The 26,284-nt window shown below is 43.5% G+C and overlaps 1 protein-coding gene across 1 annotated transcript in view; it reads left to right on the forward strand.

The window, feature by feature from the left end:
* The window catches only part of LOC131261401 (cysteine-rich motor neuron 1 protein), a 157,850-nt gene extending 132,245 nt beyond the window's left edge, over positions 1 to 25,605 (forward strand). Inside the window, exon 4 of the mRNA XM_058263428.1 lies at positions 20,564 to 25,605. Within this exon, the coding sequence (XP_058119411.1) occupies positions 20,564 to 21,822 (1,259 nt within the window). The 3' untranslated portion in view covers positions 21,823 to 25,605. The remainder of the gene's footprint in view (positions 1 to 20,563) is intronic.
* The last annotated feature ends 679 nt before the right edge of the window (positions 25,606 to 26,284 follow it).

The raw sequence follows: 26,284 nt of genomic DNA on the forward strand, positions 1-26,284 counted from the left end.
GCAAACCCTGGCGACCTGATACTCGGTTGGACTTCCCTTTTTTTTTTTGGAGGTGACTGCGTGCCCTGTTGCCAGATAAAACGAGGGCAAACATTGAACCACATGCTATCCCACGTACCGTTAAGGACGCGTAAGAGGGTGGACACTGGAGACCGGTGTTGGCCCATTAAAATGTGCTACCAATTTGTACCAGGGCGTAAAAACATCGAAAACATACAACGCCCCCAGTTCCGCCGACCATCCGACCAGCTCCAGCAGCTTTCGGTACACGGCATCACGGCAGGGCAAACTTTAAGGGCTACAACATTCGAAGGGAGGATGTGCCCATGGTAAATGTTCAGCTGACTCTGGTGAACCCAAATTCGTAATCCCCTGACCATCGGCTTTTTGGCCACAAGGAGAAAAAGGGAAAGGGTCAAGCAGTTGTATGGGGCATAAATTAATGGTGAAGTTTTTAATGCAAAATTTATGTCGTTCGCCGCAAGCTCCTTTTCCTCTTTTCCAAGTTGGTGCTAGATTTATAGAAAGCTCCCAATATTTTGGTGAAAATTGTTTCAAAAGTACTCAACCGATTTATATTTTGCTGGAATTAAAACCTTAAGTAATTAATTGAAAAATAGTTAGCGGAATAAACAGTTTCAAATGGCACACATCGAAGTATCGACTTAAGCTTGTGAGTGGAATCGTAAGTCGAAAACATTCCCAAGTACAAAATAAAATTACGAATTAACCAACATAAATTAAACTTCCTTGTGCTCCGTTTCCCGATACAGTTTACTAAGGATTTTCTTTCCGGGGAAAAGTTGTGTCCAATTTTATCATCGCACCCGGTGAATTGATAATAAGATTCCCGTTTTTCGATTGTGCGGGGAAATACTGAGAGTGAGAGGAGGACACTTTCGGTAGCTCATAAATTGTGTCGGTTTCGGAAAAATATTTACCCTCCCACAGAAGGAAACTCTGGGTAGCGAAACGAACGCACAAGTACCATCTTGGAACCCCAAGCAAGAAGTCTCTAGAGAAAGGCATGAAGCAAACAAAAAATCAACATTGACAAGAAGCCGTGCGATCGTCTTTGGTTTGTTTGTTGTGAGTTTTTTCTCCGTTTGGGGTTCTTTTTCCCCCTTGAGAATGCCGGACAAACATTCCAGGAAGATGCAAAGCTGCTGAACATATTTTGAATGTCTCTAAGCTTTTTTTTTTCATTTTCTTTACTTTTGTTCTTTAAGGATTGCTTACGTAAATAGGTTTGTATATTTCTAAAAACGCTGTGTAAGATGTTAGTATGAGTTTTCTAAGGTCCGGAGATGTTTGAGCTCGTCGACATAATGCATGTCGAGTATAATATTTGCAAGTTGTGTGATTTGTTTGTTTGTTGGTTAAATGTTCTACGCAAGAACTGATTCTTGAAATAATTTCTAATGTTCGTTTGAGTAGATATTTCTTTATTAATTCGATCAAAACTTTTAACTGAAATTGGGAAGCTTTCGAGTTTTAAAATTCTCAAACAAACATAAAATTATTTATCCTCACATTATGTTTCAAAGTACTTCTTCTAGTTAAATTGTAAAAAATGCATGTTTATATTCAATTACGTTCTCATCTCTTTGTGATTATTCATTGCCCTCATTTGGACTGAAATCGATGCCACCAATTTAATACGATAAAAAATGCAAACGATAAACCAATCCCCACCGGGTCAGTTATCACATTACAAATGATTCTATGTAATGAGCTTACCACCGCACCGAAACCTCGTGTCTCGAAAGCGGAACAAACACAAATAAAAATAGTGCGCTAAAAAAAAGGTTCGCAAGGTATTTATCGTCGTTCGAAAAGGACGAAATTCGGGAGACCAAGTGTGGCACGTGTCGCGCGGTCTGTTCTTGGAAGCATAAATCAGGCGTCGAAATTACCGGAACACACAGCTTCACACACACAAACACAAAGATACACCCACAGCCATTCCGGATCGTCCGAATATTGAGGTATGAAAAATCGTTTCCGGAGAGTGCAGAGTGAGTAAAAAATATGGCTCCGGTTGGCCTGGCATTATGAGCTCCGGTTGGCGATGCTCCTGCATTCCCATAAGGACGGTGTCAATTTATTCATAAATAAACACATGTCGTGGCTCGACACCGTGTCGGTTGGGGGAAAAAAAAACACGGCCAACGAGGGGAAGGATGTAATACTTCGGTTGCGATTTAATTGATTGGAAAATGTGCGTGTTGTTTACCGGTTGAAAAAACATGCAGTCCACACAGCCCTTTCAATGTAATAAACGTTTTTAACACCCGCACATATTTTGCATTGCTTTAGTGAACAAACAATTCTCGTGCTGAATCAGGTTTTTTTTAAAAAGACTACTTTTTTTATTTTAAGAACAGTAGTTCAAATGCATATTTAAAAGTTGTTATATATTAATGGTCTTGACGCAATTATTTTGTTTTTATTATGTATATCTAAGCAACCTCCTTCACAGAAAACTTGTTTGATTATCAAATAACTTGAACCTCTTTCTTGATTCCAAAATCACGTCCAATGTATTTATGTGATTTTTACGCTTGTGTTTTATTTCCTTTTTTCGCCAAAGGTTTAAAATCTCCGTCGAGAGGCTCAAAACAAATCAACCAAACCGAACACTAAATAAACACACCCACCCGACCAGCACTTCACCAATACGCTCCACTTCCCCGACAGTCGAAAGCGCCGTGTGTGTGTGTGTGTAAATTGGGACCCAACATGACACTAATTATCGATTAGCTTTCCATTTAGGGTGTTTATTCAGGAGGTTTATTCAGACTGGGAGAATGGGAAGGGAATGGGATGATGTATGTTCGATTAATTCGGCTTCCCATGTTTTCTCATCCTTCAGCTCCAATCAACCAACAATAAAAAAATACAAGGTCTTAGAAGTTTGGCACCAAATTTTGGGACGTTTTTTTTTTTAATTCGAGCCCCCCTGGCGCTTTTGCTGTTGACTTGGTTTTTTTGTCAACAAATTGTGCCCACGCGTCGCCACCCGAAAATGTTGCATTTAAATTGAGGGGAAGGGAAAGAGAGAGGGAGGGATGGACCAAACGCAAGCATCACGTGTGGCGCAGATTGTGTGATAAATCTTAAACAACGTACGCGCCCAATTATCTCCCATGTTGGACATCCCAATGTGTGCCGCAGTCTCCGATGTTGTGACCGATTGTTATTCATCGCGAGGGGAGGGGGGGGGGGGGGGGGGGGACTACGTGAAGAGGAGTAGGAGTATGTGTGTGTGTCCCTGCTTAAAACCCGCACCAAACGGGGGTCCCGATAATTTATCGACTCGGATGAAATATTTGACACAATATCTTAATTAATTACTGGCAGCACTGGTCGGGAACTCCCGGAACACACAAAAACCGCGCGATCATGTGCCGCTGTACGATGGGGAGCGCATATGTGGTGTCAGTGGGACCTTCCCCAGTGTGGCATTCCTCCCCGCCCCAGTGCAGGTTCTTCAGAGTTCGAGCTCGATTTGACAGATGGGTCTCGGGCCGACGTTAGGGAACCTCCTCCGAAGAACCAAAACCTTGAGCGGTTTTAGAGTACCCACACACACACACACATAGGGGTGGGCTTCCCGGGTGCCAACCGGTGGGCTTTTGTGTATCGGAGGCGCGAGTTTAGACCACTTGACCAAATCTCTCCTCGTATATCGTTTTCGCGGCATAATTTATGTCCTCCCCATCGAAGCCAACGCCTCACGCCGTCTGGTGCGGAGTTCGCAGCTCCGAGGAAGGCCTACGCAGATAAGAACCGGTCGACGGCGATGGCGCGTGTTCAACTCCAATGGCGTGGCGCCGGTGCTCTATTATTAATGTCCCCATTCCGGAGCTCTACCGGAGCGTCGGACTTTGTTGGGTGAACGACGCCCCGCCAAATCCCCCACGGTGTCGTGTAACCTCTCCAGATGCCCCTCGCTTATGTGAGACATCGCCCGAGAGCCACCTGTAGTGACCGGTTGCGGCGATACTGATGCGTCATTTACGACGAGCTAAATCTTCCATTAATTTCACCCGGTCGAGGAAAATCCAAAGTCATTGAACAAACACATGGAAGCTTACACACTCAATGATACGAAGGGAACCATTTTTGGAGAACCGGAACGGAATAAGGTATCAGGTTTTGAGAATGTAGGAAGTCAGTTAAGTAAGCTCATCGATTGGGAGCTTACGATGTTGGGGGGGGAGCCTGATTCATTTGCCTTACCCAAGTGTCCTCTACCAGCTGCTCCGGTTCCACGCTGAGCTGGAATCGTCCAATACCGCAAACCGATTTTGCGATACAATAAAACCGCAGGAGCATTTCTTCCAAAATCCACCAATTTACTACCACCGTCGTCGGTTCACAACCTCCCGTTTCCCAACACGAGGTCGTAAATAGTGCCCTTAAGGTGCCACACCGAAGCTGTGTGGAAATGTGTTTTTCCCCAGGACGTGAAAAGCTGTCGCCGGGTGATTTCCCCCCTTAAGTTCGCTCGTAAACGTTTGGCAAACGGACGGGAAATTTAGTGGTCTACCAAGACTCTCAGGGGCGACGGAAGAAGGTTGGAATCGAATCGGTTGACCATAATGACGAAATAAATGGCAATGTGTGTGTTCTGGGGGGGTGGGCGAAAAGAAAAGCACCTCCCACGGGCGCCGGGTGTTTATTTCCCGTGGTGACGCTGGTGGATAATAGCTTTCTTGAAATTGAACCTTAGCCACGAATAAAATCGGGTTCGTAAATGCGCTTGTTTTCTTTCATTTTTTAATGTTTTGTTTACTCTCCTATCAGCTCGCCCTCACGTTCGATGCAGTTTAGCAATTTTTCTTTCGATGTTTTTTTTATCGTCCCGTGTGAGTAATGATGAGAAATAAAGCTACCGCTTCGACACTTTCCGGAAAGTTTTCATGGAATTTTAAGCAGCACAATAAAACTTCCCACATTTGGAGAACTTACGCCCCCAGGAATTCGATACATCCTTGCGTAATGTTGGTGTAATTTAAATTTATACTCCAATTCCGCACATTAAACTGTGTGCGCCTGTGCATAAAGTGCACTTTATCGTCGGCGGGCAATGGAAAAACCATTTTCCATGCCTTCATGAAAGTATAAATAAATTTCCCGCGCCCTTGTTATCTGTTTTTTTTTTACCTCCTATTTCTCGTCTCGTCTCCATATTCTTATTCAGAGACATCAGACATTCGCTCCCTCCCGCCATTAAGCGGCACCGGGCCGGCATGTTTTTCCATACATTATTCATCGCTGCTCGAAGTGCTCTTCAAAGCATTATACAACGGGAAACGTAAATGATATGGCGAGTTATGGAAAAGCGAGCGATGAAAAGTACGACATTGCAACGCTTAGCAATCAAACGAATCCAAACGAACTCGGCTAACATGATGGGTTGATGACGTATATATGAAGAGTTTAAATTGGTACGATCTTTAGAATGTCTGGGGGGAGTTTTAGAGTGCCGGAAAAAGGGTAGAAAATCATTAGAAATTAGCCACAAACTTGTAAAGATTGAAGTGTAGTCTACTGAAGTGGTAAAATAGTCAAAAGCAAACATCAAACGTTCACTTAAAATAATTCTAGCTTCGAAAGCTTTCAAATCTAAATCCCTGTGGTTTGTGTTTCATATTAAAAATACCTTTCCAATGCGGTCCCAACACGTATCGACTGCACGAGATTAAGGATGGGAAACGGTACCTTGGTTCTCCACGCGAAACCCGAAAGGAAACTGCATCCTGCACATCACAATACCAACGACCATTAGAAGAAAAGCTCTGACGGTGAAAATAAAATGGTAAGGCTTCCGACCGGAAAGGAAAGCGAACATAACAAAGACATATTCCCGGTGCTGCCATTGTTCCTCCCCCCCCCCCCCCCCCCCCCCCCCCCAATGCTGACGCCACGTCTCGGATGGATTCGTTCAAAAGGCAGCCGTAACATCAGAATAAGGATGTCTTTCCGCCGACGGAAGCGTACGCGAGACGGCCAAAAGAAACAGGAATGCAATTGTTTGTTACTGTGCGACCGTGGGTTGCCGTAGCAGATGAGGATTTTCCCAGCAAGTCGTCAAGCTATGCTTGCGATCTTCGAAAGCGGAAGCAAACGATGTGTTCGTCCACAAAATGCTTCTCCCGTGCCACCGTTCGTCATGAGATGCACTCAAAACAGCGCGTTTTCTTTTCCCGCTGCCGCTTGAAATGTCTTCCGAATCATTGTGTTTCCTCGTTGCAAGTCATTCCAAAGAAAAGCGAGGTGGGGAGGACACTTGGAGGTCAAGTGTAGTAAAATCGAAGACTAAGCACATACAAAGGATGTGTGGAAAAAAAGGAAAACGTTCGCAATTGCGGATGCAATTTCACATAGTTACCCCAGCGTTCCGGTTCTTCGAGCACAATTCTTTTCTCCAACTCTAACAGATGAAAACTGAAGGTGCAACACGCAAGTGGAGACGCACTCTGTATGCTTTCTAAATGGGGCAGAAAAAAAGGAACGATTGTCTTCCATTTCCACTTGAATTAACGAACAAACAGCTCATGCACGCACCACTGACCCTTTCGGCGGAGGATATGCAGGGCCCTGGTTGATGTTTGTTCTTTCGGATCGGGAGTGTAAAAGATACATATCTTAAGGCGATTTGATATCAACCGCCTTTGAACAAGATTTCTTAAACTTTTCTCCCACGTAAGAAAAGAGCTTCAAATAAACGGTAAAAGAAAATTTGTTTTCATACAGATTTTTTAAATGCTAGCTCGTTTGAAAGTTTAGTCACAAGTGGAATGTCTAAAATAATAAGCCATAAATTATACACTTAGCCTACAATAAGCTTAACAGTGCAAAGAGAGACTTAAAATTTGTAAAGAGTACTGTTTGATACATTTTACTTGAGAGTTGTGTTGTTGAGTTTATTCGATTTGCTTTCTCTTTTTTCTCATTCTTACTAAATTTTATATGAAACAGTTTCAGTAAACACCGGTTGAAATCTAGTTCTGGACACAACTTTCTAGCTTATGATTTTTAGTAGTTTTGAGAGGTTTTTTTTAATAATTAGAATTACACATTTTAAATGTTTGATAATTCATTGATTATTTCGTGATACAACACAACCCTGCTATTGTAAATGAGAGATTTTTTTTAGAATCGTGTATTAGTGTAATGCTATCGAAAACATCCTAACATTGCTATACGATTATCGATTAACGTCTTAGTCATTCTTTGGTTTGTACAACACATATAAAGAAAACTTAATGCAGGGAAAGTTTCAACAATTTATCTAAATCATTACACTTCTTTAATTTGTATGTGGTATAATCGTCCTTTTCGTTTTAAATATCAATTTTATTCATATTTGTACTTTCTATTCACATTTGTTCCTTGTTTTTCAAACTTCAAACAATAATGTTTGAAGTTTTATATTTTATATCTACACTTGTGGTATAGCACAGTTTACATTTTCATACATTATTATACATGTGTTTTAATCTGTTTCACATGCATTGCTACACATTGATCAGGAGGAGACCCTTTTGCAATCAATCTCACTCAATTCACATGAGCAGGATTAGATTTATGTTCGATAAATCTCCCCAGGCGTACGTATACACCTTCGTTATCCTCTTCATTTTTAATGGACCTATTATGTTGTATCAAGTGCCTTTCCGTACGTTGCTTCGAAGATTGAGCACAATATATCGATACCGTTTCCGGTCGTGTCCAAGCCCCCCGGATAACCACTTCGAACAGCTGCCCGGAGCGAGGTTTCGAGCGAAGAAAAGTACACCAAAGTCACCTCAGGTTTGTTCTTCTCTGACAGTTTTATCTGCTTCCCCAACCGGGACCGGCTTAAGTTTTCCTCGGTCCCATCGCTCGGAAAACTTCCACCGATAATAGTTTGCCATCAACGTAGTTCCTGACGCACTCTGACTGCTTCGGTCAACCGTTGGAAAAAAGGCTGTTAAAGGCAAGTGAATTATCTCGCTTCGGAGTGAGGAGAAAAAGGGGTAAAGAAACCCAAACCCGTAATGGGTCGTTTTTTGGAGTAACTCACTCCGAAACTGAAGTGTCCTCTTGCCACACGATAGTCACACGTTCTATTGTTCATTCCAACACAGCGTTGGCATAAAACATTGTCTTTTGAGGGACAGCAGAACAATGAGCGAGCACAAAATCTAAACATTGACTTAACTTTTCCTTTGCGAAAAAGCAACAAACCGACGACACAAGTTTAATCAATTTTCTCGACTCGTCTTTCCAATTCACGGACCTGCAAGTAAACTTTCACATAGAATCTCAACTCGATTCACTTACTTTCGGAAACTTCTTTGCCAGCAAGCCGAGAGAGGTTTTTGCCAAAGTCTGAACCACCATCTTGTGGATGCTTGTGGAAAGATCTGTTTTTCTTATAAAAGAACATTCCAGCTCTCTGGCCCGCGCAACATCTGCACTAACCAAGGACGGCCGGGACCTGAAGGTGAGGTGCACGCGTGGGCGATAATGTTTCCTGTAACTTGTTGGGCCCCTGCTTTTACCCAGACAAAGCTGACGCTCATTACGCTCGTTGCGAAACTCCCATTCCGCCGAAATTGGAGATTGGTTGTTTGTGTTGTTAAGGTTTCTTAGCTTTCTCGACTTCTCGTTGGTTCCTCAATCGATCCGTCCTCGGAACAGCGGACGGTGAATCCCCACGAGTGATGGACTTGACCATTGGGAAGGAAATGGTAGATAGCACCGTCCTCTTATCTTATCACCCGGATGGCGATTGAAGCGATTCATGCAAATGAATCGACCAATCTTGGGTTCCAACTTGAACGACGTTTAGTTCAGTAGTTTCCTTCCAACAATGAGGTCCACAAGGTTCACTCTGGCGACTGCCCTGGTCCTGCTGGTAGCGATAGGATCATGGTCCGACCGTCAAGGAGTCTCCGCCCAACTGTCCGAGCTGGACTGTTCCGATCCGGCGAACGTCGGTATATTTCTGCCCCATCCGAGTTCCTGCCAGAAGTATCTCAACTGCTGGGGAGGGCTGCTCGTCGAAGGTACCTGCCCGTTCGGACTGTTCTTCGACCTCGAGCGGCAGGTGTGTGAGTCCGAGGCCCGTGTACGCTGCGCTGAGTCGATGAAGGAACCAACCCTAGACCGGGAACCCGGTGAAGACTAAACATGTGAAGTTCAGTTGATTGTTCGTGAACTCCAGAGAGCCTGAAGTGTATGCTATTAAAAACTTGTGTGAATAGTCATCATTAGGTAGCTAGAAAGTTAATTGGTTCTGCTTGTTCGAAAACTTTTAACACTGTCGATGAAGTAAATAAAGAAGGTCAGACGTGTGAACGAACACAACTCCCTTTTAATCGATGACGCAAACCCCACGGTACGCTGTCACGCATTGCGGGTGGCGTTCCCTTTCGATTAATTGATCATTTCCCTTCCCCTTTCCCGTCCCTTATCGAAGTGTCGCCCCCATCGAAGGTCGCCGCAAACGGTGTTCATAATAATTTAATTTGAATCGCCCTTAGCTGCGTGTGAATGTGCCGCCATTAGTCGGGGGAACGTGACCAAAGGCACACACACAAACACCGGACACTCTTTTCGAATCAATCTCGAGCGATCAAAGTGATGCCCGACGGGGGGTCACTCCGACGCTGGGACGTAATTACAATTTATTCTTCTGTAATTGCATCTGACCATATTCGAATTCTGCTGTCTCATTCGTCAGGAGTTTTTTTTTTTTTGTTCGATCGAAAAATAAGCCCTTGTACTAGAGTACTTTCCTTCTGTCAAGGTGTTCGGGCATGGCTTGAACTTGTATCTCCATGATGGATGCGGTACCGGTCGACATCTCTTTGGCTGATAGCTACTCAAACTCTTATCTCTCAAGCATGCTCGAATCAGTTTGTTGCTACCAATGGATGTGTTTTCTCAGACTGTTCTCCATCCGAGAGAAACATAAGTTCTCATAATTTTTTTCTCCTGTATCGGTGGTCACTAGTAATCCTCTTAGGAAAACCGGTACCATATGCCCGCCACACAAAGAAGCTTCTCCAGTGAACCTTTTTTCTTTTTGATAAACCCGATTTCTTCTAAGAGACGTGTCAAATGCATTGATAGTGAGAAAAAATAGTCAGATTTTGCTTGGAAAACTGGTCCTCTTCAAGAAAGGTAAAGTGAGGCAAAATGCACCTCTTGAGGGAAAAATATTAATTTCTTGCAGTTCACTCAAGAAAAATATAAATATTACAAATCGATTATCGTCCTAGTTTGTTACCAAAAAACTATGTCATAACCACGTTAAAACTCACTTAGAACTTGTTAGAACTCCAGTCAAAAGTTTCTTTTGTTACAAAGAATTTAACATCATGTATTTTATTTAAGTATTTGCAAAAATTGAAAATCATTTATGAGTTCTGGATGCAGAAGACGTACAATCTTGAGTTAGTTTAGTGGATACAGTGTCATACTGAAGAAGCTTACAACTAGATAAGACGGTGTATATTACATCCGGATGAGTATGTTATAATTGTTGTTACCAGAACAGAAACGCAAGTATTATAAACCCAATTCTTTTGAGATTTTGTTTAGCTACATATTGTGGTATTAGATGAGTTGTTTGCTTGATTGAAATGTTTCATTTCAACACTCATTACAGTTCCAACTTTTATATTTCCATCTTACATGATTTCATGCTTGATTCGCTTTATCCAATAATCTCTTGCCTAAAATGGCGTAATTCTGCTAAAACCACGCCGGTCGATTTTACCTCACTGGTGCATCTTACCCCAGTTTCCCCTACCAACTTTTTCCTGTTACGCCCAACGTTCGTTTAATGTGAACTTGATTTTTTCGGAATATAATGTCTTTGAACCGTTTTCCGTCGACTAATTACCCACCGAGAAGCGTTCCCTTCCGGTAGCCGTGTCCTTTCTTACTGAACTTACCCACGCCAAAAAAGGGTGTAAAACGCGAGAGAATGAATTAAAAATGACTCAACTCCAATTAAACGGTCCCATCTCACATCCCCACCCCCCTCGAACACCGAGCGATGAAACGGTAATCCTAATTGCAAATTTAATTGATCTTTGATGTATCCCATTAGCCGATTCCGGTAGCCGGTTGCTTTCGGGTTCGACTTAAAAGGTAATCAATTTCCGGCTAGAGCAAGGGAAAAAACTGGCAGCCGATGTTTCCGAACTCCTAACGGTGGAGTAAGGATCGATTTCAACGACCTACCGGTTTGGTTCAAAGACAAATGGGATAGAGTCCAACACGATCGTCATCCATCAATTGGAAGAACCTTTTTCGATAGGCCTTGCGCTTCCTTTCTTTCCCGGAGTGATTAAAAGCCACTCACTTCTTCGAGCCCCTTTGCTTTAATCCTGTTTTAATGATACCTAGCGATGGCTGGCGATTACTTCTCCTACTGTGTGCCGATTCCTTTCAAACCACATCGATTGCCCTTGCAAACATCACCGGAACCATTTGCGTTATTTATCCCCGGGAAAAGGAAAGGTCCTTTCGGAGTGCCAAGCTTCGGCGGGAAACAAAAACCCTCTCCCGGGAACCATTTATTAGTCCTAAGCAAATTAATCAAGAAAGTCAAAGATCAAATATTGGCCATGTGTCAATGTCATCCTTTGGGGGGCTCCTGAATGCGAAGCAGTGTAGTTGGAGTAGCTTTGCTTAAGGACATCTCATCGTTCATTATCCAATTGTGGTACACCGAGACCAGATTTGTGCCAAAGATGATGATGGTGATGCTGGAGGGTATCAGACAGAAATAGGGGGTCACATTGTGGCTGAAGAGTGCCTGTCTATCCATCCCTGGACATCTCCACACCCGAGGGATACAAGCGGATGAGATGACAATATCTATTGAAGCTTGGATACGATTAATTGATGCTATGCAATGAAGCCCTGCGGGTTCCGTATCGTCGTAGTCACATGCCGACCCATATCCGATGACTCAGTGAAAGAAAATGTACCCAAGAATCCGGTATCTTCGCCCACAGGCGCTCGACAAACATATGCTGCAACCGAATTCACCGTCTCCAAAGTCGGGAGTCGTCGCAGCGTGAACTTCTGAATCATCGTCAACGGTCTCTGGGAATTACTTAGCCAATGGCAGATGATAAGTTCTCGAGTAGTAAATTCGTCGGAATTAAAAATAGAGCGCGATGGTATCGGTGAATCGGAGGCTACACGAGACACGTCCCGGCGCTTTAATGTATGCTAATCCGTATCCGACCGCAAAAACAAACTCCACAGTTCCGCAAACAAGATTCCACGAAAACGAATGGTAATGCCAATCCCTCTGGCATGCCATTTCCATTTAACCCCCCCGACTGCCTGTTGCAGGTTCGTGGGAAATTGCTCAATGAATCACGCGATAAAACCGCCAAACCGTGGTTCGACTTAGAAATTCCTTCCCGTACCGGCAGAAGAGTTTGGACGGCTTTAAACAAACGGTTACTCTCCGGAGTCGTCGAGCGTCTCGAGTGTTGTAAAGTAATTACTTTCCTCCACTCTACGACTGCACGATTCCAAACAAACCATCCATTCACATCCAGTTTGTTTTCTTCACCGGAATATCGCGTCTTGATTCACTTCCCTTCCGGAACTCTTCTCGTAAACTCATGAATGAACATCGTACGCACACGCGTTCGAAGGCGCAACAACAACAAGCTGACAAAACATTAGTGAACTGCCTTTCCTATGGTTTTTTTTTCTTTGCTTCCTCCCTCAATTTTAATCCCATTTTTCCCGTCCCCTTATCTTCTTCGTGGTCCGCCCGCGTTTTACCATTTCGGTTCGAATTCAGAGCGATGATTAATTGGGTCTATATTTAGCGCCTTTTCGGAACGCACGTGGTTCCGGAATGTGCACGAAATCTGTCTTCCCGTCTGTCTGGTGGAGGTTCCTCTTTGCTCCCTCATCCCCGTTCACCTCCCAAGCCGGTAGTTTCAAATTTCATCAATTGGTCGATTAATCATGCCGCTAAATTCCTCGCGTGGCAGAGTTCTTCCTTTCCATTTTGGACCGGTCGCTTGACGAGCTGGTTGTTCTGTTTCCAAACATTTTCTCCCACGGTGTGATCCTCAATATTTCTCCTCTCATGTGGAAATTTGTCCGCTTTTCCTGTTTTTGTACTCGTCTTCGTTCGAAATTCAACCAACCGTACGGAAAATTGTTCACAGCGGAACGACGCAAAAATGTGCCACTTTTTAGGACTCACAAAAACGTTGGAAAATAAAAAAGGAACGCTAAATGCGGTTCGATTGGTGGCAGGTTTTTCTTTTTTGGTTCCCCTCCGATCCACCGGGTGTCGTCGTGATTATTGATGAATTGCAATGAACGGCGATGACGGCGATCTGTCAAATGAGCCAAATGCGTGACGCGAACGTGGGGGGGGACAAAATAAAAATCGGGAAAAACTCGGTCCACTCGGCCGTGGAAAATGGCAAGGTAAAATAAAAAAAAAACTCGCACCAACCTACATAAATCACATTTAAAGAACAGGTAAAACATCACACAATGGGTGGAAAATCGGTGGAAAAAAGATAACCCGGGGTGGGAAAAGCGCCGTTGGTGCACTCGAATGGAAATAAAACGAATCATGTCAACAGCGCGCGCGAAACAATCGCATGACGGAGATGACGGGTGGTCGCGGGTTTTGTTCCACGCGGCACGTCAAAAGGGCGAAACGTCAAAGCCGATGGGGAAATGGTGGTGTTCCTGGTGGCCGTCGGGGAAAATTATACGCCACACCGAACGTACTGCTTTTACCTACCCGTACACCGAAACGCGTTGGGGACCTCGACACTGATGGATGGAAATATATAAAACCACTGAAGGAGGGATACGAGAAGAGGGATATACAAGCCAACGGGATCAGAAGCAGTGGAAAACAATAAGAAAATAGCGAGAAAAAGCACACGTTTGTCACTGGGAGTCACCTGATGAGGCCGCTTCACGTGGGGCTCACGTTTATAAATCTTCCTGGGGCTTCTTCTCCCAAAAACACACCCACTCTTTTGTAGGAACTCAAACCGGACGACATCTAAACTCATCCAAGAGCAACAGGAATTGCGACCTTAGGGGGTGGGGGATCCATTGGAGGTAGGGAAAATGAGTTCGGTGTATGAATATTTCACGCGACAAATGGGAGAACCCTTCCAAAAGCTGCCGGTCTCGAGCGAACCGTCGGTTGATGTCGGTCGTCGTCGTCGTTGTTTGCTAGGTGTTCCAATTTTCTCTCACGCGCCCCTACCTCGGCCGAGCCATTTTTGTCGCCATTTTCCTGATAATGATGATTCAAAGGGAATGATAAATAATTTATGACGACGACAACACCGGACACAGGGCTTGAGTGAGTGAAGGGAGTCCAACGTTGGGAGGCGGGTAGGCGATGGCCCACACACTTGACAAGCCTTTGAATTAAGAACCGGTTGCTCTCGAGTTTTCCGACCCTCCCCCTTTGGGTCGACCCATTTCGGTAGCCATAGTGTTGGGGGCGATTTTCACAAGAATCCAGTTCCCAGAACGATGTACAGGTGTATCTCGAGGTGGAAAGATGGTGTTGCGACGTTAGAACAAAGTGGGAAAACATGAAGTGGTCCCACTCATCGATCAAAACCATCTCCGCTGGGGAAACCCCAAGGGTAGGAGGAGGATCGCTGGTGGTGGGAAAACTTTTCCCACAAGCTGTAGGATGCGCGGTGTGTCTCTCAGAATGTATCTTTAATGTGTTTATAGGCCGCGGCAGTCCAAGTTTTCGCTTCCGTTCACCGTTTCCCGGTGAGACCGGGTCGGTAATGATAGGTGGCGTATCTTGCGACTGTGACGATTATATTCGACATGGGCGAAAGCGCGCCGAAAGTGTTCCGGACAACTCTAATCAAATCGCGAGACTTCAGGAGAGACCAGATTATGCCAATTTGTCTTGGGGGGGGCTTGGAAGTTTTGGAACCGAACGAGGCAGGTCGTTCACACGGAAAAGTTTGGTTCCCCGCTGCTTTTCCTTGACAATGAACGATGATTTCATGGGAAAGTTTTATCCTTTCCCGGGCACCCGTTCGAAGTTCGTTGTTTGGTTCGCAAGCATACCTTGGTTATACACACCTTGGGTACTTGGTGAGACAAGTGCGGCGTAGGGAAGATTCAGTTGAAATCTTATAAAATTGTGTGAACTCCTTTTTTGGAACATTAATTCTATGAGAAGTTTAATTCACAAGCATAATTCTTTTCGTTATCTTGGTACTTTAACAATATTTGATAGCCTTTGTTCCTCTTAAAACCCAACAATTGTGTTCGAAAATTAGACCAAACCGGGAACCTCTGGAAGGAATAAAATTGTTTACATTATTGATCGATAAACTAACCACGCGCGCACAAACTTCTTAGGCCCAATAACTTTTAGGATAGAGCGCTTATTTATGTTCCAATGCTTTTAACGATCGAATTAAATATTCGAAACTGTCAAATAAGTTCGATACAAAATTACACCCTAACCTGTCGTTTTGTGGAGCTGAAAATTGATTTTTAATTAGGTTTCGATGCATCATTTAGGTTGTTTATTGTATCACCTATCGCTTGTTTGATCTCTTGAGCTTTTCAAAATTCGAACACTCCTAATACTTTATCGAGTAAATTAACCTCTTTAATTGGTCTTCAGCGGGTTTTGCTAAAATAATCTTGAAATTTAAGACTTAAGGGATAAAGTATAAAAAAGGGGCCAACCAAGTAATAATTCCGGTGACCCTGAGACTGACGAACATAAAGTGTGAGCCACATCCAATATTTTTACAGATTCTGATCGACCGGTTCGTGGGAAATTTTATTGACCTTCCTGCTAAAATGCACACTTTCCCGCGTTCGGAAGGAAATCTGCCCCGAAACGACGACATTGAATAGCAATAAAGCTAAACACTGCTCCCACTGTGCGGCGATCGAAGCCACTTTTAATCCTTTTGTGCCATCCCCTGCACTGCGTCGGAAAAGAAAACGGAAATGGAATCTCGGTGGTCACCGCCAATCGGATGTCAGTCCGCGGGGAAAAAAAGGATGTTTGTGCAAAATAAAGGAAAAGAAAAACCCACCTTCCTTATCGCTTTTCCCGATGTCAAGGGTTTTCCGTCCCATTCGAGAGCTTTTATATTTTTATGGTTCCGCATTTATTACCGTTATGTCGTCGTACTCCTGGCGGTGGTTTTCCTCCCCGGGCGGAACTGAATCCACCCCGAAATGGGGGATGACATTTTCATGAGCTATGAGGTCGGTCGGGTCCGGTTCATCCGCTCCTGCATTCATGGTGCGATTTTCCTCCTTTGGTATTATTTTCAACGTCATTTTTCTTCACCCGTCTGTCACTTCCGAGCGGCTGAGCCGTAATTTGTTGTTCGTCTCGAACGTGGACGTGGTGCGCCCCCCTCCGGGTTTCGAAATTTATGGCCCAACATGATGGATTGGATGAGTGACGGGGTCAGTACGCGACCGTTCGAATAAATTCCTTCCTTCTTGTTCTGTTTTCCTTTCGGGATCGTTTTATTCCGCATATCCTTTTCTTTTTTTGGAGGTGTTTTTATTTTCCCTCAACACCGAAAAACCCGACATTTATGCTGACAGCGTTCACGAACGGAGCCGTGCCGGGGGGAGATTTGTGCTTTTCCTTTCTCACCCGCAAATCATCGGCGCATAAATTGTGTACCGGGAATGCGACGGCAGCCCCGAAGCGAACCCCTGGACGCAACAAAAATAAAACCAATCGACACCGGGTCAAAACTTCCCCCCCGGGTGAGGGGGGGGAGGGCTTCCGATCGATCCGAAAGTGACCGACCGACCCTGGGTCTGGGCTGATCAATAAAATATGCGCCACCGGGGTCGAGGTCGGTTCGGTTTTTGGGTTTTCAGCAATAATACATACATCGAGGTGGAAAAATTGGTCCATTGTTCTAGAAATTATGCTAACAACATGGCGCTTAAAAATGCATCCCTTTGACTCCAGGTGCAACATGGAGTGGGTAAACCCACCAACACGGTGGGTCAAATTAAGGGTAAAAAGCTTTGTTGAAAAAGAAAGGATAAAAGAAAAAGCTTTCAAAATGGTTTTCGAATGAACTTTAAAATTAAAATTCCTTTCTGCGCCACAACTTTTACAATTTTATTTTAATTACTTGTCATTTTATGCTAAAAATACATATTAACACAATTTACATGTTGAATACTTTTGCTCAAAACAAATACCACAAACATAAGTAGGACCTAATGAAACATTAAAAAAAACTAGATAAGGTTAATTGAAAAGTCCGATGCGTTCGCCGTAATGTGTGATTGTCTATCGGATAAACCTATTAACGGACGCGTTGTAGCACACGCAAACCAAACGCACGAAACAAGCAACTTTATGCGCGATCGAAGATAAAATTTCAAGCATGAAAAATAAATAAACCCCCAAGATTGAGGCACTTCAATCCCAACACTCGCCTTCAATCGGTGCGGTGTTTTGCGATTCAAGCTTCCAGTTTCCAGCTCCACTCGAAGTGGCCTCTTTTATAGTTTCTTGTTTTCCTCTCGCCTTTTAATGGAGGCGCAACTTAATTGACGCTTTATCTTATCGGGCAGCGATTAACAATGCTTTTGGTACCTTCTCGTCGAGCGTCTTTCCCTTGTGTTTTTTTTTTTGTTTTGTTCCATTCCGCCTCTCGTGAGGGTTTGATTTCGATTTTTAATGGACCCCTCGGTGGCTAGCCGGATGATACTGGACACCATTTTCCCTTTTTCGGACGAAAACAACTGATACGGAAGCAATAAAATAAGCACATTTAGACTTTTGCTGGCGGGGTCAATACGATAGTAGACACAATGCGACCATCCTATCGTACACATTCATTCCAGTGACGATTTCAAAGGGTATGGGAAAACACCGGGCTTCATTTTCACGAGGGAAATCATTGGCAACGCCGTGAAATGCTCGGGACGATCCGATGTTGGCTATTAAAGATAAACTAGCTTCATTCGTAGGAAAGCCTCTTTTCAAAGCGTATTAGTTCCATTAGCAACATCCAAAAACAACCTGCACAACTTTCAGCGGAAAACTCGAACGAAGCTTACCGGATCGCGCTGGGAAAAATTCGATTTCAATCTCCAAACGCCGGAAGTCGATGAATTTCCCCACTAATTCCAATCCGATTTCCAATGCAAGCATCGATTCGATTTTTTTTTTTCAATTTTAGGTTTGTTCGCCCCAGGGTTGTTTTTCGTTGGTCGATTTATCCAGCGGCCCTTGCTCTTGTTAGTGGGAAAACTGTGTAAACTTTTTGTGAAAAAAACAGTAAAGCTTTTAAATATTTAAGTGGCTACAGTTTTCATCCTTTGGTTCCAACACACTTAAAAGCGTACATTTAAAATATGGTCTGTTTAGAAACTAGAATTTTCCGTTAAAAAATACCATTTTGACGAAAAACTTTCGAGCACTTTTTTAAACGCTCAAACCCGCATCGGAATGTAAAAATTTAATGAAACGAAAAGCAAAAGTGTCCTTTTTGTGGATGCGCTCTTTTTTTTTTCGACCCATTCCGTTTGTTAAATCAATAGAACCCGGGAGAGGCGAATGAAAAACGCCATGCTCCCAACTATCATAGGAAACATCTCCCGATCGTCGTTCCTTCCATCGGGTAAAGACTCCCACAACTCACACAGAGGAGCAAAATGTTCACTGTTTGCTCGCAAAAACTTTGCAGCAGCTGCACCGATAGCGAGCGGTGCAGTTAGCGGAAGAATTAAATTAATTCTGGCGAAGTTGCAGCCGGGAAATGGAACTTTTTTACCCGGCCCCTTTTTTTTCCTTTTGGCGAGTCACTAATGAGTGAAGCGGAGTGCATTTGCAAACCAAACGGAATGGGAGGGAAGAAGAACGCTCTTTTTCCCGGTTTGATGTGTGAATTCCGGACCCGGGTGGAAAAGGCTCCCTCGAAGGGGTAATCCATCCGGAAAAACACTCACCCAGTGGAAGCGAGCTGGTAGAAGAAAGGCTGCACGAACGTGAAAAGCGAACGCCGAACAATGGCGCGCGGAGTCCCGAAACCAATGAGCCGGAAAATAGACTCCATCCCTCAGCCTGTTCCATACAAGAGGAAAACAGCAAGCCCGATGGAATATAATGGAGGATAACGCATGGAGTTCGGTGAAAAAAAATTGTATAAATGTATAAGCTACTCGCGCCCGCCGTGTCCACTTCATCAATCCGATCAATTTCAATCGTACCGTTTATCGAAACAGGCGCACCATGCATTTCCATCCCGACGTATGCAGGTTCCAAATCGAATTACGCCCATTTGTGCTCATCAAAACGGCACGAAAGCTGTCGCATGTCATCGAGAGACATCCGGTTTTTGTAGGGGGAAAAAAAAGAAATACAATCCATCCCCAACAAAAACGAGGATCGTTAATGGAGTTAATTGTTTCGCGAAAGTGCTTTTCAACGTACACAAAAAACTGTCCAATTGGATGGTATTTCTATTGTGCGATTCAATAAGGGACAACACTCTGTACTCCAGCTAATTAGGTGCTTTTCATTTAATACCTCAATAATGTACTTTTGATTCGCATTGTTTACATCGAGCTATAGTTTCATAATATTGTATTTCCGGAATTGAATATTAGATGGTTAAACAATACATGTCAAAAACAGTCCGGAACTATGAGACCGAAGAAAGACGAAAATAGTAAATGTTTGCGTTACAAATACTTTAAAGTAGAAAAATATAATAAATTTAGCTTCACTTGCCACAATAGTATTCCTAAACAACTTTAATCTCAGCAAATTGAAGAATTGAACTGCATCAACGCCTTCTAACATTTTACAAACTTACAAAATCACTAAAACAAGTGTTTAGTGTTCTTGTAAGTTTTTAAAACAAGTGTTTAGTGTTCTTGAAAGTTTTATGGTCAAAATCAATGATAGATGAAACCAAATTTTTCAGATTAAACCAAAAGGGAAAAGTACTCAAAAAAGCGTCAGAGCAATATTTAATACTTTTCCGATACAGAAACGTTCGTCATACGACAATAAATAATATAACACTTTCAATGTCAAGATAGAAAACCAAGCTAAGACTAAACATCCCAAAGAGTAAAGGTTTTGGGATTACTAAAGCTTTTAAGTTTCAGAGTGTATTAATTGTTGGTGAAACAGCATTTCAGAACTCATATCAGCGGACTGTCAAAAATGATATCCATGTCAATCGAATTAATCCACCTCCACCATTTTAAAACCGCTTCAATTAAATGATTGATTCATTGCATATAAGCTACATTGGATAGTTAAAGCTTTCAAGAAAGGAGACTTTCATGAACTGGTTTGTAATGAACTCACAACAAGAGTGTGCCAAGTTTGACAATCAAATAAACATACAAACAAACGGCAAAGGCAAACTGTGATCGAGTAAATCAAACATACTGCTCCCCAATTACAACAAAAGGAGTTTCGATGAATACCGTACTAATTCGGCTCTTGCTTGTTTTCTGCTTCCTTTTGTTCCTGCAGGTCTGGAAACCCTCTGCCAGGACGTTCAGTGCCCCGTCGATTGCCCGTCGGACAGCGAGCTTCAGTCAACGGCGAGTGGCGAGAGCGAAGTAGACGAGCTGCCCCTCGAGGAAGATGGCGTCCGAGAGCGTCGCTCCATCGCCATGAACAATCACCCGCGCGAAGCCATCAAGATCACACCGCACGGGAAGGAGTTCAGCCACCAGAACCAGCTGCAGTCTCAGAGCGCCAGCTACTGGCGGTGGAAGCGGTCCGTGGTGGCCAACGACCGCCAGCCGGATCACCACAGCCTGGTGGACGTGTGCTGCCCGCAGAAGTGCACCTGCCGACCGTGTCCGACGCAAACGTGCCCGCCTGGTTTCGTGCCCGTGGTGGACGTCCGAGGTCCGGAGCAGACGGGACAACCGGGAGCCTGCTGTCCTCATGTGCACTGCGAGCGTCGATGCCGCTCGCAAAACTTCCCCTGGAAGACGTTCAGCGACGGTGACCGGTGGAACGAGGACCCGTGCGTGGAGTGTCGGTGTGAGAAGGGCGTGCGACGATGTGAGTCGCCATTCTGCAAGTCACTCGGCTGCAGCAAGCAGATCAAGCTGCCCGACCAGTGCTGCCCGGTGTGCGACGAAACCGACTCGATGTTCTGCCCCGGTCACGCCAACTGTGCGCTCAGCTGTCGCCACGGATTCCAGCAGCAACCGTCCGGTTGTGCACTGTGTGCGTGCTCCCGTAAACCTCCAGCCCTCAACATGACGTCCACCGGCGTCCCGGTGACCACGACGGCGTACTCCAGCCCGACCGAGACCTCCTCCACAACCACGACGGTCACCGCCACCACCAACACGACCACACCTCCGGCAACCGACAGCGAGGCAACGCCCGATGGCACCTTCAGCAACGGTTCCTTCACCGACGAACACCCGGACACCGTGCAACCCGGTGCGGTCCAGCACGTGCCGTACGACATCGCGGAGCTGGGCAACAGCAGCACGCACGACTCATCGGTTGAGCACAGCGACGCTCCCAAGTCGCCGCCCGTCATCTGGCAGCTGATCCTCTACGGCTTGGGCGGGATCCTTTTCGCCGTCGCGTTCATCTACGCCGTGGTGCTCGCGTGGCGTTGCGTGCAAGATCAGCACCGTGGCAAATACAGCACCGTGCCCATCTCCAGCAGCAACTCTACCAGCACCACCACCACCACCACAACCGCCCCCAACGGCACGATCACGGCGAGCACCACCTCGGCGTCCATCAACATGATCTAAACGGGACCTAAACCCGCCCCACTTTCGCTAGTTCCTTTCTTTCATCATTTGGCTTTCATCAACACATAAGCGCTACGCAAAATGCGGTCGATTAACGTCGTTCGAAACCAACGCTTGCTAGATTAGGGTATATGTACCAGTATTCGTCAAACCGAGGTTGCCCCAATCACAGATCGCTTTGCGAAAAAGCGAGCTAAACAGTTTGTTCTGCATGTTGCATACCTTCAGGCGTAAATATGAAAACGTAGGTAGACGATAATTTTGGGACGATGCCACCTTTCATCTGTCATCCGTTTGACAGTTGACAGTGTTAACATTTTGATGAGTTTATTGAAATTGACTTTGAATTAAGTAATTTTTAACTGTTGAGCGGTACATTGCTGATTTTGTTCAGCATGTCAATACTGGTACACATACCCTAATGCGAACCACAACAACAATCGCAGAGCCTACTTTCATCCCGAACAGTAGCGCTCTCGCGGGGAAAATGTGGCTCGATTAGATTTGAGCGTAATTGTAACGTAATATTACATATTTATTCGATAAACCATGGTTCGTAACTTAGCAGAATAAATATACTAGTTTTCCGGAGAACCCGTTCTCTTCGCAAGGAAAACTCTATCACCCTTTTCTCGCTATCCGACAAGCCGATTTGCGCATTCTTGCTTATACCTCTTTGCTAGTTAAACTTTCATTTACTCTCATTCGTTTCATTCGCACTTCAGCGCTAGATTTATTTCCCACGCATCAATGCCGCCTGTGCCGTCGGTCTCAGGGTGGTTTAATAAAAAAAAGAAGAGGAAGAAAAAACAACTAAAATCCGAAAGAAAAACAATTTGTGATACTGTAAAGCGCAAGCGATAGGTACAGCAGAAGAAGAAGGACACCGCAGTTTGCCGTGGAGAAAGTGTGACGAGAGGATGAGAAACTAGAAAATTCAAACCCACGAGCATTAGACCATATAAACAACTTGGAAGTATTGAAAAGAATTTAACAAAAATTAAGTGTGTGAGTGCGTTAAGTGGCTAATTCCTTGAAAGGGATAAGATCTCTGCAGAAGTAAGAAGACGGATGCTTTGGACGGATGGATGAGTTGATGCTTCAAAACCATGGAATGTTTTTTTCAGTTTTTTTTTCTATTTCTGTTGGTTTTGAAGAAACATTTGTGAAGCAACTATTGCAAGTTTAGTTCATAGCGGTTCGTCACCTAATTATAATATATACACATATACGTACACCTATGTTAATTAGTGCTAGTTTTTATTTTAAATATTTATTAAAACACGAACACGACAAAGCAAAAGCCCGAAACGAGGGAACGTGTACTCGAAGATAGCAAAAGTGAAGCCATGAAAAAAGATTTGCGGATCAAATTTGTTAAGTCTACTGAAAACCTTTCCCGTTTTCCTAGTACGAAGGTTGCGGTGGATTTCCTTTTGGGGTGGAATTTTTGTATGACAAGATTTACGGATATTTTGTCCCACTGACGCGTATTATTTTGAAGACTAAGTAGAACACAGTACCACCCTATTTGTTTTAATTTTTTCGTTCGTTTGTGCATCAAACGCTAATTCGTTAGAGTTGATAACGAGAAGAGGTCCGGTGGGCGTATTAAGTAAGTGCTAGCTGGCAAGTGGTTTCCCGTTGTTTGGGAAGCTCACGGAGACCAGAAAGGAAGGATTTAAGCCGATGGAAGAAATCATCCCACAGAAACGGTTTACGAACAAAGGAAATGCCAGTCATTTTGAATAAAAAAAACCAATTGCAATGCTTCCAGAAATAATAGATAAACTGATCTAGACAAAAAGAAACATAAAACGAAAACGGGAGCGGAAAGACAAACCGGTTGCAGGTGATAATGTTTTGTAAAACATAAAAAGAAACAGGAGAAAAAACAAAACGTAAGGGAAATATTCAACACCATCAGCTTCAAAATACTACCGCGCACCAGAAGAAGCGAGTGGCTTCTTGAAATGTAACCGTTTTGGCGGCATTGTACAAAGTGCTTCTTGCTTGCATCCCTTTGAGCGAGCGTACAGCGTTTTTCCTTGTCAAAACAAACCCGGACGCACCCGTTCACTGTTATCACTGCATACCCCTTGGCGTAAGCTGACTAAACTAAACCTAAATAAAAATGCAAACAACCAACAGGCAGGTGGAATGAAGCAGAACAAAAACATCAGCAGTAACCAAAATAGGGGCTAGAGTAGTGGAAAATTTAAAAGAAAAAAACAATATCGGGAAAAAAGGACCGATGCACACAAACCCAACCCAACCAACAAACAACACAACGCTCGACTGCGAGTGCACTTTATCGAACATGAAAAACAACAAAACAAAACAAAAAACACTTACTACCTAAATGTTTCGCTTTCAGCTTTACTCGGTGGACGATTCAATTCGCAGCATACATTACTCGCTCTCATCCATATTAACCGAAAAACCCACGCGAGGAGCACGAAGAGGTGGCAAAAAAATGAGGAAACTCTACTTAGCTCCCATCTGCGAACGCTTTATCATTCATTCATATCATTCCTCTCATGTGCGTCTCTTATGTATTGTGTGTAAACTCTAAAACAAAACAAAAAATTTGAAAATGAACCCACATGCAACGGTAATCTTCTCGAACTTGACGGAAGAAGATACAATCCGAAACGCTAGAATCAAAATAAACTCGCTAGCGAACACGTGTAAAAAAGGACTCGATACTTCGAGCGATCGAAAGCGAAATAAACATTAAAGTAAAATATGTGTGTGCAAAAGAAAATCGAGAACAAAAAATATATATACACACACACACATACACACACAGCATAGTACAAGCATAGAACAACCAATACCATTTAGAACCAAAAGTGAGCGAAACAAGACTAGTTATAACTAAGTTTGTAACTCGTTTAAAACTAAAAGTGTTTCGATTCAATCTTTATCAACTTTCATTTGATTTTACATCTACTTTTACAGTGTATCTTCCCTATAAAACTTATGATCATTCAATTATTCAGTATTGAGTTTAACATAGGTTCGAAATAGTTTACCTAAACCCTCTTTATGTTGCAGCTACATTCAACAGATGAGCACTAAACTATTTTTCAACTTTCTTATTCGCTTCTACCATAAATACCAAGGGAAGGGAGTAGAAATTTCTGGGTTTTCAAAAACCGAACACGTACACGCTGTGCAAAACCTATTCGAACACGAGAAACAAAGTGCAACGAGTGATTGGTAAAAAAAATTGTGTAAAATTCGTTGTTAGATGTTGCATATAGGTTAGTGCGGGAAGTAAGAGAACAAACCAACCAACCAACAAGTAAAAACCCTAGCTCTTTAAGTTGACGTGTCGAACGAAAGACGACGACGGAGATGAACAAAAGTTAAATAAAAAAAATGGAAGGAGAAAAATAAAAACATAAGAAAACGCTATTATCAATGCAAGACATACCTAATCGATAAACCGTCAGTCGATGGTCGATCGATGCAAAACCAAATCGAAACTACTTCGAGCACGAAAAAGTTGGGGAGAAATAAAGAGAGAGAGAGAGAAAGAGTGTGTGATGAAAACTAATGCGAGTGTGAGGGGAAAATGAAAACGTGAAAACATTAATATTGTGAATAGTTATGAAGAATATAAAGTTATATAATTTGTAAAAAAAAACTGGAATTAAATATACAAATAGAATGGTAAGAAATATATAAACATACGAATTCGGATGAAACTAAATAAGTGAAGGTGACTCGCATCTCTTTTTGCAACGCAATAACTCTTCCAATGAAAGAAAATTAATCCCTGTTTTGAAAGAAACGGTTGGAAATGTAACAAAGCTTTACCTACCTCAAGTGACAATTTATTTTCCCGGCGGTCAATTATGGAAAATCAACATCCGGCAAATTCGACCGTTACGAAGCCACCATTAAACTAAAAGCTAGGAATGTTTTCACACAATCGAAATGTTTCCCATGGTCGAGATGCGTTTGTTTGGTGGGAAATCAATTTCAAAGTTTGTCCTGCCCAAATTGAGCCTCATCAACGCAAACCACAGGCCTCCCAACTAGTCGGAAAAGGTGGCGGAAAATTGTGCCAATTCCATGCCGTCCCAACGGACCCCGAAAAAACTTTCGTTTTGTGTTCTAAATTGTACACTGTTGTGCTTGTAAAATATAGAGCGGGTTTTTCCCACAATCGACGGGAAATGTTAGGTCAATTTTCCGATCCCCAAAAAACCGTCCACCCAGTGACGACCGCACGGTCAAACAATTTGACAAAAGTTGCGAAAGCCAATTACTAAAATGTTGGTCAACGGTTCTTTGTCAGGGACTCCGGTAAAAGCAATTGGAAAACTCAGTGGGCGAAGCACTTAACTTCCGGTAGGAAATGGTAATAAAAGAAAAATGCTCCACTAGTCGGAAACTGACGACTAAAATGCTAAAAACCAAACTGTATTATTTGTGTTCTTTTAGATTG

Source organism: Anopheles coustani, chromosome 3, assembly GCF_943734705.1.
Source record: "Anopheles coustani chromosome 3, idAnoCousDA_361_x.2, whole genome shotgun sequence".
Lineage (NCBI taxonomy): Eukaryota > Metazoa > Arthropoda > Insecta > Diptera > Culicidae > Anopheles > Anopheles coustani.